Source organism: Grus americana, chromosome 14 (genome assembly GCF_028858705.1).
Source record: "Grus americana isolate bGruAme1 chromosome 14, bGruAme1.mat, whole genome shotgun sequence".
Classification (NCBI taxonomy): domain Eukaryota; kingdom Metazoa; phylum Chordata; class Aves; order Gruiformes; family Gruidae; genus Grus; species Grus americana.
Window position 1 is genome coordinate 20420499 of NC_072865.1, and position 19567 is coordinate 20440065.

At 52.8% G+C, this 19567-nt stretch overlaps 3 protein-coding genes across 3 annotated transcripts in view; all 3 read right to left on the reverse strand.

Annotated features, from left to right (window-relative positions):
- LOC129212957 (protocadherin gamma-C5-like) overlaps window positions 1-19567 on the reverse strand; it is a 160703-nt gene that overhangs the window by 136608 nt on the left and 4528 nt on the right. The window lies entirely within an intron of this gene.
- LOC129212959 (protocadherin gamma-A10-like) lies at window positions 9543-14167 on the reverse strand. The gene is made up of 2 exons (XM_054842209.1): window positions 11172-14167; window positions 9543-10514 (listed from the first exon to the last, which is right to left on the reverse strand). Exons 1-2 carry the CDS (start codon window positions 14037-14039, stop codon window positions 10488-10490), a joined length of 2895 nt encoding a protein of 964 aa, XP_054698184.1. The 5' UTR covers window positions 14040-14167; the 3' UTR covers window positions 9543-10487.
- Window positions 16342-19191, reverse strand: LOC129212973 (protocadherin gamma-B1-like). Its single transcript, XM_054842239.1, has one exon. It carries the CDS (start codon window positions 19066-19068, stop codon window positions 16342-16344), a length of 2727 nt encoding a protein of 908 aa, XP_054698214.1. The 5' UTR covers window positions 19069-19191.

Sequence of the window (19567 nt, forward strand, 5' to 3'; positions counted from 1 at the left end):
GGTGGCCAATCCACAACTTCTCTGGGCAACCTCTTCCACTGTCTCACCACCCTCATTGCAAAACATCTCTTGTCTATGGAAAGAAATCTATGGAAGAAATCTACCCTCTTTCAGCTTAAAACCCTTACCCTGTGTCGTGTCACAACAGGCACTGGCAAAAACTCTTTCTGCATCTTTCTTTTAAGCCCCCTTTGTACAAGGCACAATAAGGTTATGCAGCCCAGGATACAACTGGATTTCTGGGCAGCAAGTGCACATTCCCTGCTCATGTCCCAGTTGTCACCCACCTTCTCCACAAGGCTGCTCTCAACGCATTCATCCCACGGCCTGTACTGAAACTGGGGATTGCCCCAACACAGGTGCAGGACCTTGCGCTTGGCCTTGTTGAACCTCATGATGTTCGCACGGTCCAGTCCTCCAGACTGTCATGGTCCCTCTGGATGGCATCCCTTCCCTCCAGCGAATCAACTGCACCAACCAGCTTGCACAGGGTGCACTCAGTCCCACTGACTCTGTCATTGATGAAGATACTAAATAGTCCCAGTCCCAGTACGGGCCCCTGAGGAACATAACATGTTACTGGTTTCCACTTGGACCTTGAGCCATTGAGCGTAACTCTTTGGACGCAGCCAGCCAGCCAGTTCCTTATCCATCTAACAGTCCAACTGTCAAACCCATGTCTCTCCAACTGAGTGGTCATCATGTTTTGGGGGACCATGTGGGGGACACTCTGCATGTGTTATCCCACTGACACCCAGTCTGTGCATGGAAATCTTGGCCAGGCTGGGTTGCCACTCTACCACTCTACAGGACTGCAGCAGAGATGGTTTTGCTTTCTTCCACTGCAGACAAGTGTGCCTCTGGGAGCACACGTACACCTAGGAAAGCCTTCCTCTTTACAGCTCTGAACCTCAAAGGTGTGTACGGGAACTGTGCCTGCACTCAGAGAGTTGGAACAGATGGCACCTTCCACATGTGGTCAGACACCCTGAGGACGAGCTGTAGCTCATGACAACAAGCAAGGCAAGAGTTACAGAACATACACACAGAAATGAATGGATCAGGTGGAACAACACCATTTCTTAGGCCAAACTTATTGAGCAGAGGCAACTCAATTTGTACACGTACCACAACTGTGTGCCTAATGGAGTAACTATGACAAGCAGGGAAATGAGCATCTGCTCTTCTATGGCCCCAATGCCAACAGATCATCCCCAGGTGTTCTCTCCAACCCTACACAAATTGCTGGTTTGCTTCTGATCTTCTCATAATTAGTAAAAACATATCATGGGACGATAATGCAGTACAATCACTGCTCACCAACGTTCTGAAAAGAGAAAGGAGGATTCAAAAGCATACGAATGCTAAACAACCAAAATTAAAGAGAAGCAGTCATCCAACAGAGAAGGGGTCATCAAGCCATCAACTTCGGGGGAATCTCCTCCCCTCTTCTATCACACACACTGCTCCACAGAGATGCAACTTCTACTATAATCATGCTTTCATCTACCCTCCCTACCAAAAGTATGACACAAATGTACCCGCACATCTCCTGCCTTCTTCTCCTACCAGCAAGAGGCACTAACGCACAACATTTGCAACCTCCTTGCAAATAGAACATACAGAGGAGACCAGGAAAAGGAAAAAAAAAAAATCAAAACAAACAAAAAAACCCAGACAAGCAACACAAGAAGCCTCAAAGGAGAAAAAATTGTCAATGGAACATCACTGTGAGGATGTCTCGCTCTTCACTGTGGACATTGAAATTCATTGCCCAGAGCACCTGGAAGTCATTCAGGTCCCAAGCTACAAGTGTGACTTTAAACCTTACTCTGCACTACATGGTAGGGGGTTTCATTTTTTGAAATATTCATCAGCTCTCATCTGGTTTTTTTTCTACTCTATGGCCTGTTTATCTCCATGAACATTAAAAAATGCTCATCATGGGCTTCCTGCTCAAGCTAAGAGAAAATACAAGAGATTCTGGTTTAGATTTTGCTTCATTTTCCTCACACCTAGAGTCCTGTCTTCAGGTGGTGGAAGTAAGTATTTGCTGCAAAACAACACTCACAGTTTCAAACGCAAAAGCACTATCCAGAAATGGCGAAAAGGGACAACAACCTCACAGGAACAAAAGGCCTGAAAGAAAGTGTCAGTACAACTGTCAAGAAACTCTGCACCTCAACATTCCAGGGAGATAAGAGGGGAATACCACAGGTTTCACAGAGGAATTATAAGCTGTCCTAACAATGCATCATCCTTCTAGGTACACACTTATGCTCAACTACTTTATTATCTGAGGATTACCATGGCCTTTCTGAACAGCAAAGCTAGGATGATAACATAAATGGCCGAGGCCTTGGCATACGGCATGCCAGCAAACCGTTGCCCAGCCAAAACCACATTGACCCACCTCTTTTCCTGGTTGGCAGCCAGCCTCTCACCCTCCTTGCTCTCCTTTCACAGCCTATAGTTGAACCAAAGACAACACCCAACTTTTGCCCATGCATCAGCCACAGGAGGAATTTTAGGGAAACAGAAGCAAGTCTTTCTCTTGGAAGATGTACACCTCCAAGGTACATATGGACAGTGCTCCCCCAGCCTGATGATTTTAATTGATCTCTACTTTTAAGGGCTATCAGCCAAAATGAGGCCCAGGTTTTGAACCTGAGAAGAATGGCAAAAGGAATGTGAAACCCACAGAAGTGAAGGCATCATAGCTTAACATTTCAGATTATCTCACCTGTAGTAGCTACACAAGAAGAGTATCTAGTTGGTGAAAAGTACACTGGAGGATCACACCGGAATTTGCACAAAAGGGCCATAGCCACAGTTCCCAGATTGATTTCTTTGGATAATAAGAAAAGGAAAATGCACAGGACCACAACTGTGGGACCCATACAACAACTGGGAGAAACTGAACCTTTTAGACATTTCAAACTACACCACAGCAAACTCTTCCACCTGCCCTCTCTCGGTGCAGACACAATGCTTCACCCTGCCCAAGCATCACGCAACAGGAAAGCTAAATTTGCAGGCAGACATCGCTGAAAGAAATAGTATGCTCAGAACTTCTCCTTACAGACAACAAGGGTCACACATGGATGCATGCATACAGACGTCTCTGCTCATCACACTCAGTTGAAGGAACATAAAGTGTTCTAAAGGGCAGAAGCAACACGCGGCTCGGTTATAGACTCAGTTACCAGTATCAGCTCAAAGACACCATCACGCACATGGGCAATTTGGAAGATATGTGACTCTGCCACTGTTAATGCAAGGTTTACATCTACACCAAATAACTACCATTCACAGGAAAAGCCATATCAGACATGACAGTGTATAAAATCAGTAGCTTCCTCACACATGCTTCAAATAACAAGCCCCAAAGCCAGAAATTCCTGACAAAAATACTCTCCTATCCTCTACATTCCCACCAATTTTATATACCAACAAAGCCTCAGCAGTTACTTCATATTAGCAAGAGTCATTAATGACATCTGAAGATTGGTCGAGCCTGGGAAAAACTAAATACAAACAGGATGAAACTCTACATCGCAGTCTTACCAGGACATATAGATGGAAAACTGACGTTTCAGGCAGTAACTACTAGAAATAGTTCCCCTGAGTCAGGTTTGCACTGCCATGGCTATTCCTTGCAGAACAATGCGGCAGAGGACATTTTTTGCACATATTTTCAGACACACAGTTGCCCACCTTTACCTCATCATGACAAGAAAGGCAAGACTTTAACTACCACTCACAGAGAACGTCATGCGATAGGAAAGCAAACTGATGGACTCACAACATCCAAATATAAAACATCATCAGGCTCATTGGATGTAGTCCAGCAAAGAACCCTGGGAATTCACAGAACACCTGCCATGTCTTCACCAGTACCTCCGCACACACGGCACCCCAAGACTCTCCTCAAACACTTCGGAGGTTGTCATGCTTGTCATGTTCTTCCTAATATCATGGTTGTCAACGATCTTCATCATTTGCAGATAGGCTCCATAGAAAGTAAGTTACACAGACAACTTCTGTGCAATGATCTTCATGTACGGCATAGTCAGACAAATGTAACGGATGTGAACTTCCACACTTTATCAGAAAATAAAGGCCCACCTTCAGATCATTCCAACGAGCAAGGCAAGGAGTTAACACCTGCAGAATGGAAAGGATCAGAACATGTCCTTCTAGATTAAGGCACTTAGAGAAGGTACATAATTCAGGTATTTAGTAGTCGGGAACAAAAACATCATTGCCTCCTCCCAAAGCTCCCATTATGGCACTTGCCATCAGTACAGAAGTAAGCTGTTTGTTAAAAACATCATGACAGCTTGCAAACAATCAGGAGGAACCTCCCAGGGCTCCCAATGCAGCTGCAGTGACCTCTCTTAGCCCAAACTTACTTCAGAAGAAGGAACTCCATGGCACAATACCACTACAGCGGGACAGGGAAAGCAGCAAACCATGGAGAGATGTGTCCTTTAACAGCCCCTCACAAACACCTGCCAGGACTCACATCACCAACCCCTCACAATTTCCATGGTGTTCTTTCTCCCATATACAATTCGCAAGCATTTGTCATCAAAGGGCCGGTTGCCCAGACCACTACTCTTCAACATGCACCAGCATCACCCACAGACCTCACGTAACACATCTTTAGAGCTCTGTGCTAAAATGAAGCTACGTTATCTCTTGGCTACACTTCAGAGAAGAAACACACAGGTTGTAAAAGTAAAAGAGGAGCCGTTATCCAGGAGAGACTGGGACAGTGAAGAGTGTGTAACACAGTTATGACATGATAAAAAAAGTAGCCTCACTTCTCCTGCCACCCACACACACTGCAAGGCTGAGCCACAATCCCACGTTCACCTCCCGGGAGCAAGAGGCACCAGCACACAGCACGTTGCTGAACAAAGCTTTGCCTTCCTTCTATCAGGAGAGCATGATGCAGTACACCCACACCAGCAAGGGAGGTACATCTGTCTCCTCACCAACATTCTGACAAGAAAAAGAAGGATTCCAAAGCTCACAAAGGATAAACAGCCAGAGGAGTGGTCACCCAACAGAGAACGGCTTCATCAAACTCATGGTTTAGGGGAAATCTCCTCCCCTCTTTTATCACACGCACTCTTCCACAGAGATGTGACTTCTACTGAGGTCATGTTCACATCTGTTCCTCCCCGCAACGATAACAGAACACAAAGATACCCTCACATCTCCTGCCTTTCCCACTCACTCTAGCAAGAGCAAGAGGCACTAACACACGACACATTGCTAAACAAAGCTATGCTGACAATTACAAGTAAACCGACATCCGTATGGGACCTGGTAAAGAAAAAAACCCAAGGCCGTGAATCAGACAAGCAAGGCAAGAAGCATTATAAGACAGAGTCTTGTCAGAGAAAGTCACCGGGAAGTCTTCTTGCTCTTCACTGCACGTGTGGAAATTCATCCCAGAGAGCACCTGGAAGTCATTCATATCTCACGCTGCAAGTGTGGCCCTAAAGTCTTACTCTGGACTGCACCATAGGGGGTTTCATTTGAAGAAAGAGTCAACAGGTCTCAGCCATTTTTCCAATATCAGGCCTGCTTATCTGCCACAAATATGAAGCCATAAGCGTAAACACCTTATCACGGGCCTCATTCTCAAGCTAAGTCTTCTGGGAAATTAACCTCCCTCGATCTGCTGGCCACACTCTTCTTAATGAACCCCAGGACACCATTGGCCACGAGGGCACACTGCTGGCTCATGGGTAACTTCACCATGGTTAATTAACCAGGCATGAAATTAAACCATTGCTCAGCCAAAAACACATTGACGCACGTATTTTCCTGGTTGGAAGCCAGTGTCTCACCCGCCTTCCTCTGCACTCACAGCCCTCATTCCACCACGGACGACATCCAATATTTTGGCTATATGTCAGACACATGTGAAAGAGCTTTTCATTCAGCAACATTTTAGGGAAAAAGGGATACATCAAAGTCATTGTCTTGGCAGCAGTTGTAAGTGTGGCCAGAATGAGGCCCAGCTTTGGGCCATGACAAAGAACCACCCAAAAAACCACAAGGCATGAAGGGGAAACCTACCAAACTGAGGGAAACATAGCTGAACATTTCAGCTTATGTCAACTGCAGTCGGTACACAAGAAGGATGTCTGGTTGGTAAAAAGGTCCACAAGAGCCTCATGCAGAAGTTCACACCTTAGCCATGCTTCCTCAAAGTCAAGTCTTGGGACAGTAAAGGAGAGGAAAATGCAGGGAAACACAACGGTGGGCCTCACCCAATAACTAAGACCAACTGAACTTTCACACCATCTTTACATTTTTTTAGACATTTCACATCACACCACAGCAAACTTTTTCTGCCTCTGGACAGACAGAATTTGTCACCCTGCCCAAACATCACACAACACAAAAGCTACCTTTGCAGACAGGCACCACTGAAGGAAAAGTTGCACACACCACTGCTCCTTACCTGACAACAAGGATCACAGCGTGGATGCAGGCAGACATTTCTCTGCTCATAACATTGTTTTCATAATACTGTTTTGAAGAAATATGCTCTCAAGTGCATAAGTGATATGCAGCCCTGATAAAGACCCAGTCATCATAGTACCAACTCAAAGACACCACCATTCTACTTCAGCACCTCGGCAACTTGGAAGACAAATCATGTGCAAATCTTAACATAAATTGCACGTCAATGCACAGTAACTGCCATCCATGGGAAACATCATGCAGCAGGAAAGTAGTAATCTGATGAACCCACAGCTTGGTCACTTGGAATCTGAGCAGTGGGATCTCCAGAAATAAAACACCTTCATTTGATCAAGTCCAGCAATGAACCCTGGGAATTCACAAAACACATACCATATCTCCACCTGTACCTCCTCACACACACAGCACCTCCAAGACTCTCCTCAAACACTTCACAGCATGGCTGTCAATGATCATCATCATTTGCAGACAGGCTCCATGCAAAGAAAAGTTGCATAGGCAACTTCTCACCACCACGGGTAATGCTTGACTTCTCACCACGTGCCTGTGACAAGCAAGAGCACTTCCTCCAGTACCTTTTTAAGGAAACACATCTATGGAAGTCTTCCTCTTTACAGCTCCAAACACGAAAGGCACATATGGGACATTCAGATGTGACAGATTTGGTGCTCAAGACAACGTCAGAGACAAGGACCCACCTTCAGATCATTCCAGGCAGCAAGACAAGAAGTTAACAGCTGCAGAAAGGAAGGGATCAGAACATAGCCTTCTGGATGAAGGCACTTAGAGTACGTGCATAATTAAGGTGTTTAGTAGGTCATGAATACACACCTGGCTCTTCCCAGAGCTCCCATTATGGCCTTTGTCCTAAGTACTTAATTAAGCTGTTTGTGGAGAATTGAGGACAACCTGCAAACACACAGGAAGATCCTCCCAAGTACAGCCCTAAAGTCTTGCTCTGGTCTGAACCCTAGGGGGTTTCATTTGAAGAAATAGTCAACAGCTGTCAGCAATTTTTCTAATATGTGGCCCCTGCTCATCTGCCACAGATATCAAGTCGAAAGTGTAAACACCCTGTCACGGCCTCGTTCTCAAGCTAAGTCTTCTGGGAAATTACAACAGATTCTCTTTTAGGTTCCGATTCATTTTCCTCACACCTAAAATCCTTTCTTATGTGGTTAAAGTAAGTATTTGCTGCAAAAAACCGTGCACAGTTTCAAATGCAAAAGCAATAGCCAGAAGTGGGGAAAAGGAAACGTGACCTTCCAGGAAAGAAAGGCCTGAAAGCAAGTGTAATTACAGCTATGAAGAAACTCTGCATCACAATCTCACAATCTTACAGGGAGACAGAGATAGATAAAGGAGCTTTCACACAGGAATCAGGAGCCGTTCTACCGTACCCATGCGCCATCATTCTACATGCACATTTATTGTGCAAACACTTTCTGATTGGAGGACTGTCATTCCCTGACTTTGAGGACAGGGAATCCAGGGTCACAGCATGAATGGCACAGGCCTTGCCACCAGAACCAAAGAATCACTGAATCACCGAGTGGTAGGGCTTGGAAGGGTCCTCTGCAGATCATCTAGTCCAACCCCACTGCTACAGCAGGTTCACCTAAGGCAGGTTGCACAGGATCGTGTCCAAGCAGGTTTTGACCATCTCCAGAAAGCAACACTCCACAGCCTCTCTGGGCAGCCTGTCCCAGTGCTCTGCCACCCTCAGAGTGAAGAAGTTTATTCTCATGTTCACATGGAACTTCCTGTGGTTCCGTTTGTGCCCATTGCCCCTTGTGCTGTCACTGGGTACACCACTGAAATGAACCTGGCCCCGTTCTCTAGACATCCACCCTTTAGATACTTCTAAGCGTTGATGAGATACCCTCTCAGTCTTCTCTTCTCCAGGCTAAACAGACCCAGCTCTCTCAGCCTTTCCTCATACGAGAGATGCTCCACTCCCCTCATCATCCTCAAAGCCCTCCGCTGGACTCTCTCCAGTAGTTCCCTGACTTTCTTTAACAGGGGAGCCCAGAACTGGACACAGAACTCCAGACGTGGCCTCATTAGGGTAGAGAGTAGAGGGGGAGGATAACCTCCCTCAACCTGATGGCCACGCTCTTCTTAATGCACCCCAGGACACCATTGGCCTTTTTGGCTCATGGTCAACTTCACCGTGATTAACTTAACCAGGCATGAAATCAAACCATTGCTCAGCCAAAACCACATTGATGCACGTATTTTCCTGGTTGGAAGCCAGTGTCTTATCCTCCTTCCTCTGTATTCACAGCCTTTAGTTCCACTGCAGACAACATCCAATAATTTGGCTCTATGACACACAGGTGAAAGAGCATTTCATTCAGTAATATTTTAGGGAAACAGAGATATATTGACTTGGCAGCTATTGCAAGAGTTACCAGCCAGAATGAGGCCCAGCTTTTAACCAGAACAAAACCAATCAACCAAACAAACAAACAAAAAAACCCACACCAAAAAAAACCCAAATGGCCACAAAAAAAAAAAAAAACCCTGAAGAAGGCAAGAAGAGGAAACCTGCAGAAGTAAGGGAATCATAGCTTAACATTTCAGCTTATGTCAACTGCAGTCGGTACACAGGAAGAGTGTCTAGTTGGTAAAAAGTCGACAGGAGCATCACGCAGAAAATCACACCACAGGCCATAGCCACAGTTCCTCAACAACAAGCATCAACTGAGCTTTTACACCGTCTTTACATCTTTCAGACATTTCACATCACACCACAGCAAACTTTTTCTGTCTCTGGACACACAGAATTTGTCCCCCTGCCCAAACATCACACAACACAAAAGCTACCTTTGCAGACAGGCACCGTTGAAAGAAAAAGTTGCACACACCACTGCTCCTTACCTGACAACAAGGATCACAGCAAGGATGCATGCTCATAACATGATTTTCATAACACTATTTTGAAGAAATACATATTCAATATATTTTGAAATACATTTGAATTATATATAAAAATATATATTGAATTACATTGAAGCACAGAAGCCACATGCAGCCCCAACAAACACTCAGTCGTCAAAGTATCAACTCAAAGACACCATCATCCTGCTTCAACACAGGGGCAACCTGGAAGATACATCACGCTTAAATCTTAATGCAAAATGTAGCTCTATGCTCAAGAACTGCCACCCCCAAGACTCTCCTCAAACACTTCACAGCTCGCATAGTTGTTAATGATCATCATCATTTGCAAACAGACTCCATGGAATGAAAATTTGCACTGGTAACTTCTCCTCACTATGGGTAATTCTTGACTTCTCACCATGTGCCTGTGACAAGCAAGAGCATTTCCTCCAGTAACTTTTTAAGGAAATACGTCTATGGAAGTCTTCCTCTTTACACCTCTAGACACAAAAGGCACGTACGGGACAGTCAAGGAAACATAACAAATTTGGTGCTCAGTACATTATGAGAAAACAAGGCCCACCTTCGGATCATTCCAACGAGCAAGGCAAGAAGTTAGCAGCTGCAGAAAGGAAAGGATCAGAACATAGCCTTCTGGATGAAGACACTTAGAGAAGGTGCATAATGAAGGTGTTTAGATGGTAGTGAATACACAATTTGCTCTTCCCAAAGATCTCATTATGGCCTTTATCCTCGAGTACTTAATTAGGCTGTTTGTTAAGTATTGACAACAACCTGCAAACACACGGGAAGACCCTCCAGGGCTCCCAGTACAGAAGGAAGAACACCTCTTCGAGCCAAACTTCTTTGGGAAGAAGAAACTCACATTGCATGATACTACAGCTGGACACTGAACAGGGAAAGGGGCAAAGCATAGCTCTTGGGTCCTTCAGCACCTCCTCACGCACAGAGCCCCAGATTCTCCTCTCCAACTTTTCACAACTTCCATCATGTTCTTCGACCCTCAAAATTTACAAGCACGTGTCATCAAACGGTTGTCTTCAACCCACACCACCATCACACCACGGGCTTCATACAGAACCCTTCACATCTCCCTGCTAAAGGAAGATACGCATGTCTGCTCACCAGTCTTCTGCGAAAATAACATCGAGGCTCTAAGAAGAAAGAAAAGAGAAGCCGTCCTCCAGAAAAGGCTGGGTCAGTGAACATTTGCGCAGGGGCAGTCTCCCCCTCCTTAAATCTTGCCCCGCACCTGCAATCGACCCCTCCCGAACTCGTTATCACCACGTTATCGTGGAGAAATAGAAGAGCTGAGAAGACTAGAAACGACGAGCAGCTCAGTTAGGCACGGGGCCTTTCACGCTCCGTTTCAAGACACTCGCCCCCCACTCCAGCACCTGCGCCGTCGGGAACATATCCCACGCTGCTGCTGCCTCCCGCGTGCTAATCAGGCGCCACATCCGCTCCGAAGAGCTCATACCGGCAGGAAAAGCGGAATTACCGCCGTCAGGGGACAAAATGAGCCACCGGCTGACGCGCGACAAACCCCTAGAGCCCCGCTGGAACGAAACCCCAGCCCAGGGCAGCCCCACGCTCCGGCTGCCTCCCCCACTCCCACGTTCACCGCCCGCGAGCAAGAGGCGGCAGCACAGAGCGCGCTGCTGAGCGAAGCTTCGCAGGAGACGGAGCGGGGGAAAGGGCGGAGGAGCAGCGGAGGCAAGCGTCGCGGAGCAAGCGCGGTCAGAGGAACTCACCGGGGCAGCGGCGGGGTCGGCGCGGCGGGCGCCGGCAGGGTCCTCCCCGAGCAGCGGCGCGGGCTCGGCGGGCGGCGGCCGGGCCGGGAGGGTGTCGCAGCAGCTGCCGCCCGACAAGCGGAGCTGGCTCTTGCGCGAGTCGGCGGTGAGCGACACCTCGTGCGAGTAGGAGTGCAGGAAGGCGCGGACGCCGTCGATGCCCACGAAGTGCGAGGCCGGGACGCCGCGCAAGGCGCCGCTGCCCGCCGCCAGCAGCTGCGAGCGGCGCCAGCGCCGCAGGCGCAGCGCCAGCAGCAGCAGCAGGAAGGCGAGGAAGAGGCAGGACACGGCGGCCACGGCCACCACCAGCCACCGCGTCAGGCTGCCGGCCGGCTCGCCCGGCGCCGCCGCCGCGCTGCCCAGCTCCGACAGCAGCTCGGCCACGCTCTCGGCCAGCACCACCGTCAGCGTGGCCGTGGCCGACAGCGCCGGCCGCCCGTGGTCCTTCACCACCACCACCAGGCTCTGCCGCGCCGCGTCGCGGGCCAGCGGGAAGCGCGCCGTGCGCACCTCGCCGCTGTGCAGCCCCACGCGGAACAGCCCCGGCTCCGTCGCCTTGGCCAGCTCGTACGACAGCCACGCGTTCTGCCCCGCGTCCGCGTCCACCGCCACCACCTTGGCCACCAGCGCCCCGGGCTCGGCCGAGCGCGGCGCCAGCTCCACGCCCGCCCAGCCCGCGCCCGGCGCCGGCGCCGGCGGCGGGTACAGCACCTGCGGCGCGTTGTCGTTCTCGTCCACGATCACGAGCCGCACCGACACGTTGCTGCTCAGCGCCGGCGCCCCGCCGTCCTCCGCCCGCACCCACAGCCCCACCTCGCGCACCTCCTCGTAGTCGAAGGAGCGCAGCGCGTACAGCGCGCCCGTCTCCGCCTGCACCGACACGTAGGACGAGAGCGGCGCGCCCCGCACGCGCCCCTCCGACAGCCGGTACCGCACGCGCGCGTTCTGACCCCAGTCCGCGTCCGCCGCCCGCACCGTCAGCACCAGCGCGCCCGCCGCGTTGTTCTCGGGCAGCCGGGCGCTGTAGCGCGCCTCCGCGAACACCGGCGCGTTGTCGTTCACGTCCAGCACCCGCAGCGCCAGCACCGCGCTGCTCCACAGCGACGGCGACCCGCCGTCCGCCGCCCGCACCGTCACGTTGTACTCCGACACCTTCTCACGGTCCAACTCCTCGGCCGTCACCACGCGGTAGTAGTCCTCAAAGGTCTTCTCCAGACGGAACGGCAGCCGCTCCGCGATGCTGCACCGCACCTCGCCGTTCGCCCCCGAGTCCCGGTCCTGCACGTGCAGCAGGGCCACCACCGTCCCCGACGGGGCGTCCTCCGAGATCGCGTTCAGCTGAGAAGTCACTGTTAGTTCGGGCACGTTGTCGTTGACGTCTGTCACCGTGATCGCGACCTTTGCCGTGTCGTAAAGGCCGCCGCCATCCTCTGCCTGCATCTCCAATTCGTAGGAGTCGCCTTCTTCGAAGTCTAGACTCTGCAAGAGCGTGATCACTCCCGTCTCTGCATCAACCTGAAATCTGTCCGATGCCGTGTCCTTAGTTTTCTTCAGGGAGTATTTCACGTGCCCGTTCATCCCCTCGTCGGCGTCGGTGGCCGTGAGGGTGACGAGGACGGAGCCCACGGGCACGTCCTCCGGCACACGCAGCGCGTACTCCGCCTGGCTGAACACGGGCGCGTTGTCGTTCGCGTCCAGCACGACCACGCGGATCCGCGCCGTGCCCGTCCGCGACGGCTCGCCGCCGTCGCTCGCCCTCAGCACCAGCTCGTGAAACGCCGCCTCCTCCCGGTCCAGCGCCTTCGCCAGCACCAGCTCGGGACGCTGCTCCCCGCCGGGGCCCGCCTGCACGGCCAGCGAGAAGTGCTCGTCGCCGCTCAGCTCGTACCTCCGCGCGGAATTCGATCCCGCGTCCGGGTCGAGAGCCTCGGCCAGGGGAAACCGCCAACCCGGGGCTGTCGTCTCGCTCATTCTCAGTTCTTTTTCAGGTTCTCGGAAGCTGGGGGCGTTGTCGTTAATGTCCATGATTTCCACTTCGATTCCGTGAACCTGCATTTCCCCCTCTACTATCACCTCACATCGCAGCACGCATTTCTCCACCAGCCGGCACAGCTGCTCTCTGTCTATCCTCTCCGCCGTCACTAAATGCCCCGTCTTCCCGTGCAGAGCGAAATACTGCGTCCGACCTCTGCCTACGATGCGGACGCCGCGGTGCCGGAGCGCCGGCAGGTCGAGCCCCAGGTCCTTGGCCACGTCGCCCACGAACGAGCCCTTCGGCATCTCCTCGGGAAGCGAGTAGCGCAGCTGCCCCCACGCCGCCTCCCACGCCGCCACCAGCACGCACCACAGCAGGGATCGCTCACGCCGGCCCCACCGTCTCCACGCAGCCCACATCGCCGCCGCCTCACCGCCGGCACCGCTCCACCGCCCACCGACGAGCCGGCTCCGGGTCTTTCTCCGGCTCCGTGTCGTCGCTGCCGGCCGCTGCCGACGGCCCCTCCGCCTCGCTGCAGCACGGCTCCGCACCGCGGGGACGCTCGCAGACCGCCCGGACGCCCACACAGCCAGCCAGCCAGCCAGCGAGTCGGGCCGCAGCGGGCGGGGCTGCCTGCAGCGCTCCGGCCTTCCTCTCGCTCCTCCTCGGTCAACAGCGGCGCCCGCAGCCTCCTCCCGGCACTGCAGGCACCCAGCGCTGCCGAGTCTTATCCCACTACTCCAACAGCAGTATTTCCACCACGAATTGCACTGGTTTCCGAGTGCTTCACTGACATTTCCCTCACCCTTTCTGCAGATGAGAACAGCCTCATACTCGAACGCCACCAGCCACATCAGTTTCCCAAACCCCGAACCATAGCACAAGGCAGCAATGGAGATCCCCCCCTCAAAAGGAGTCCTCCTCCTCAGGGACTGCTCTTCCTTCTCGACTTGCCGCTTCTCCCCTGCACACCGGAGCCCGCTCTGAAGCAGCCTCCATTTCTCCCCTTTCCTCAACCACTGAGGAATTCGCAATTTGTCCTTGTACCCTTACACACACTACAGGCCTTGCTTACCATGAGGACTTACTGCTCCATTCCAGAGTAACTCTTGATGCACACACACTCTCTGTCAGGGTATCATTACAGAATAAAAAGCAGCATAGGGAAAATTCTTCACGAGAACAACTCTTAGGGAAATGGGGGATACAAAAAAAGAAAACTCTGAAATACAAAATGCGAATTGCTTTGGTTTTGTGTTTCATGGCGGGGTGGGGGTGGGGTTTTTTGTTGTTGTTGTGTTTGGGGTTTTTTTTTTTTAAATTTCACTTTCTACGGGCTAACCCTTCCAGAAAAAGACAGATTGGGAAAGGTAAAAAAAGAGGGAACAAAAAAAAAGAGAGAAATATCTGCACAAATCACTCGAGAAAGAATGCCTGGAAAATATTAGTCAGCTTCGCTAGTGCCCCTATTTCTGCAGCAGCCTTTCCTCGAGAGATGGGAGGGCACACGGCAGAGGCGGAGGATCAACAGTCTGTAATTTCTCCATTCATGGAGTCACACGCACGTTTCCTTTGGGAGTCCAACACCGAAACATCATCACTCAACGGGGCTTTGCTCAGCCATCACCGAGGTGCAAGTCTATCGCCTCAGGAAAAAGTGATTAGTTAGTAAAGTATTCATCTGATTCCTTAATCTTCATGTGTGTAGGACATCTTTTCAACAAAATACTGTAGGTCAGCGAGAGACAAGTACTACTGCACACTCTAAACTATGCGGACCATTTGTAAATGTGCAAATTGACTTTATCCAAGTGACTAACTGTTGTCATTTTGCGTATTTCGTTCTTGGTTTGAGATGTGTTCTCAGGATGGGAAGAGATCACTCCTTGTAAACTCCTTGTAAACTGGCGGACGCAACGAAGTAAAACTCTTGGGGGAAGGGGTATACCAAAAAGAAAACAGGCTCTGAAATACAAACACCGATGGAGGTCATTTGGGGGGGTTTTTTGTTTGCTTCTTGGTTTTGGGTTGGTTTGGGCGGGGTGTGTGTGTTGTGTTGTGTTTTCCCCGGGGGGGGAGATACTATTCTACGGATTAACCCTTGCGTAAAAAGACAAGTCAAGAAGAGTAAAACAATAACGGAACAAAAAAAAGTGAAATAACTGCACACATCACTCCGAGAAAGAATGCCTGGGAAATACGGCTCGGCCTCCGTAGTACTTCCATTTCTGCAGCAGCCTGCCCTCGACAGATGGAGAGGCAGAACAACAGTCTGTAACTTCTCCATTCATGGAGCCACACGCACGTTTCCTTTGGGAGTGCAACACTGAAACAGCATTAACCAACGGGGCATTCCTCAGCCGTCGCCCAGCTGCAAGTACATCGCCTTGGGAAAAAGCACTCAGGAAAAATCTCCAACACCGAGCGTCAACCCCATTTTCCAGATCTCGTCAATTAAAATTAAAAACATTAAAATGAACCAACACAAAACGTCAAGCAGAGCTTCATCACACTTGTACCATTTTCTGCAGCACAAGTGGAATGGCGAGAACCTCTCCACTGAGCCTACGCGGGTGACCGCTGATGACGCCCGTTTGCACATGCCAAGAAGGGCACGGCACAGGGTTATTTCATTCGTTCGTGGAAACAGAGATCGGCAGTAACCGCCCCAGCAGACACAGCAAGACCCAGCGACCCCGTCACGTAGAGTTAGCGGATCACACTCTAGGCAGTAAGGATCCGCCTTCACCGTTAGCAACATTTCAGACAAAACGAGCTTCCTAGTCCCCCCCGATGAACCCGAAAGTCCCGGCGCCTACTGCCTGCCCGGAAGGGGACGGGGTTACCCTCTTCCTTCTTTCATTGCTTCGCGGATACACGGATCAGCCACAGCACCCGGGAAACCCAGGAGGAGAAGGACGGAGGTTCACAAAGGCCCAAGGAACTCATTCGGCACAGAAAGGATCCACATACCATCTTACACAGCACACGCCTTGTAAAGAAAACAACTTAGGTGAACCCGAAGGCGTGATGAACCAAAAAAGTGCCATCACTAAATGCCTGCTCAGAGTGCAAAAGGAAAAAATGTGGGGCTTTTGGTTCAGTTTGTTGGGGGGTTTTTTGGCTTGTGAACGTCCAGCATCAGAAGAACTCGTTCTATCTAGGAGCTACAGCATACCTGTAGCATTTTCTGCAGCACAAGCTGGATGGCAAGAACCTCTCCACTGAGCCTGCTGCCAAGAAGGACACGGCGCAGGAGTGTGTCATTCGTTCGTGGAAAGAGAGGCCGGCAGTAACTGCCCCAGCAGCCGCAGGAAGACCCCGCAGCGCAGCGCAGCACAGCGCAGCAGCCTCGGCGTGAGGTTGGGAAAGGCTCAGGGACAAGGACCGCGCGGGCTTACAGACCTGCGGTGCGTCGGCGTCGGCGGGCGGCTCTCCCGCGCCGGCGCTGCTGCTCGGGCTCCGCTTCCCGCAGGGCTCCCCGCCGACAAGCTCCTCCGCGGGCAGGCTGGGCAGCGGCGGCGGCGGCGGCAGCCAAGCGGCCTCGGCGACGGCGCGTCCCGGCGCCACGCACAGGTTGTAGGAGTAGGGCAAGGTGCCCTCGCAGAAGTCGGCCGGGAAGGCGGCGCCGGCCACGGAGAAGCGCTGCGCGCCCAGGCAGCGCAGCACGGCGGGCGGCCCGGCCCGGCGCACCCGCGCCAGCACGGCCAGCGCCACGCTCAGCAGGAAGAGGGCGGAGAGCAGCGCCAGCGCCAGCACCAGGTAGAACTGCAGCTCCGCCGGCGAGTCGGCGCCCGCCGCCCGCTCGCTCAGCTCCGGCAGCGCCTCCTGCAAGCTCTCGGCCAGCACCACGTGCAGCGTGGCCGTGGCCGACAGCGCCGGCTGCCCGTGGTCCTTCACCACGGCCACCAGCCGCTGCTTCGCCGCGTCCCTCTCCGACACGGCCCGCGCCGTGCGCACCTCGCCGCTGTGCAGCCCCACGCGGAACAGCGCCGGCTCCGGCGCCTGCACCAGCTCGTACGACAGCCACGCGTTGCGCCCCGCGTCCGCGTCCACCGCCACCACCTTGGCCACCAGGTACCCGGCCTCGGCCGACCGCGGCACCACCTCGAACGGCGCCGCGGCCGGGACCGGCGCCGCCCCCGCCGCTCCCGCCCCCGCCCCCGCCCCCGCTCCCGCGCCCGCCGCCGGCCACAGCACCCGCGGCGCGTTGTCGTTGCGGTCCAGCACGAAGACGCGCACCGTCGCCGTCGAGCTCCGCGCCGGCGCCCCGCCGTCCTGCGCCCGCACCGCCACCGCGAACTCGCGGCACTGCTCGTAGTCGAAGGAGCGCTGCGCGTACACCGCGCCGCTCCGCGCCTCCACCGACACGTACGGCGCCGCGCCCGCGCTGCCGCCCGCCAGCCAGTAGCTCACGCGCCCGTTCGCGCCCGCGTCCGCGTCCCGCGCGCGCACGCGCAGCACCGCCGCGCCCGCCGCGTTGTTCTCCGCCACGTAGGCGCTGTAGGCGGCCTCCTCGAACACCGGCGCGTTGTCGTTCACGTCCGACACCTCCAGCACCAGCGCCGTGCGGCTCGACAGCGCCGGGATGCCCCGGTCCCTCGCAGTGATGGTGATATTGTAAGCGGAGACCTTTTCTCTGTCCAACGCACTGGCTACTATGAGTTTATAGGTGTTCTCTGATGACGGTTCTAGTCTGAAAGGCAAATTGCCGTCGATGTCGCAGCTCACTTCTCCATTATCCCCCGAGTCTCTGTCACGGACATTGATCACAGCTATAACTGTTGTTGGGCCCGAGTCTTCCGGTATCGGGTTCAAGATAGGCAGGAGGGAAAGCGTTGGCGCATTGTCATTCACGTCTAGAATGTCTATTTGCACTTTGGCATGCGCACTCAGTCCGCCGCCGTCCTTGCCTTCAACACTTGCTTCGTAATATTTTCCTTCTTCATAATCTAAGGGCCCTGTAACCTTCACTTCTCCTGTCCTGGAGTCCAGAGTGTAGAGCTGGCGAGCACTGTTTGCGATGTCACTGAAGGAGTAGGTAATTTCTGCATTTGTACCTTCGTCGGCGTCAGTAGCTTTCACCTGAAAAGCTAAGGAGCCCTCTGGCAGATTTTCCAGCAGTTGAACCTTGTAGATCTCTTTGGTGAATACCGGCGGGTTGTCATTTGCGTCGGTCACGGTAATCTTTATCTGGGCCGTCCCCGATCGGACTGGATCCCCTCCATCCACTGCCGTCAGTATCAAATGGTGATTTCTCTGGTTTTCTCGATCTAAGCTTTTCTCCAACACTAATTCTGGCTGCTTCGTTCCATCAGGACTCTCCCTCACTACAAGGGAGAAGAGCGGGTTGGGGGTAATTAAGTAGTTTTGTAATGAGTTCACCCCAATGTCGGGATCTCTGCCACTGCCCAGTGGGAACCTGGCCCCAGGAGGAGTGGATTCGATCATTTCTATGGCAACAAATTCTCTGTCAAAATGCGGCGCATTGTCATTGATATCCTGGATAGTAACGCTGACATGAAATATATTGAAAGGGTTTTCCACGACTGCCTCGAAACTGAGGACACAGGGCGACACGGCCCCGCAGATGCCCTCTCGGTCTATCCCTTCCTTTACCCGCAGATTTGTATTATCTTCCCCGAGAGTGAAGTATTGCTTTTCATCACCAGACACTATCCGCAGCTTGCGTGCGGGCAAGTTGGCCGGGCTCAGCCCCAGGTCCCGCGCCAGCGGCCCCACCAGCGAGCCTCTGCCCAGCTCCTCGGGGATGGCGTAGCGGATCCGCTCCGGCGCCGCCCGGCAGCACACCAGCAGCAGCACGGACAACAGCACGATCCGCCCGGCGGCTGCCCGGCCCTGAGCTGCCGGTTCGACCTCCATTCTCTGTTTTGCTGAAGCGTATTTCTGCAGACGATTATAAATTAGGCTTTCCGAGCAGCTGAATCAGTACCTGAGAGAAATAAATATATGAAATCCCTGGTGCCGGTCGGAGGACGGGCTGAGTCGGGCAGTTGCTGCTCTTCTCTCTGCTCTGCGGAGCGGCACTGCGCGGGCGCCAGGGCCGGGGAGGAGCCGTCGGCGGAGCCGCTTCTCCGCCTTGGCGAACAGTGACACCCTGAGTCCGTGTCTGAGAACCGCAGCGTCCGAGAGGGAGAAAACAGCCGGAAGGTCTTGCTGTGCACGCCAGTAGATCGCACTCCCACGCTGGCTGGAAAATACAGATGTCAGTAGCGGGAAACAGTAATCTTGTATCTGTGCTGAAACAGTGCATCTAGGAATTCCCATTGTCTGAATTCCTTGCACTTGCAAGTCTTCTGCAGGACAAATCCTCCCCCATTTCTCGGAGAATGTGGGGCAGGATTTCTGTCTCTGACCCCAG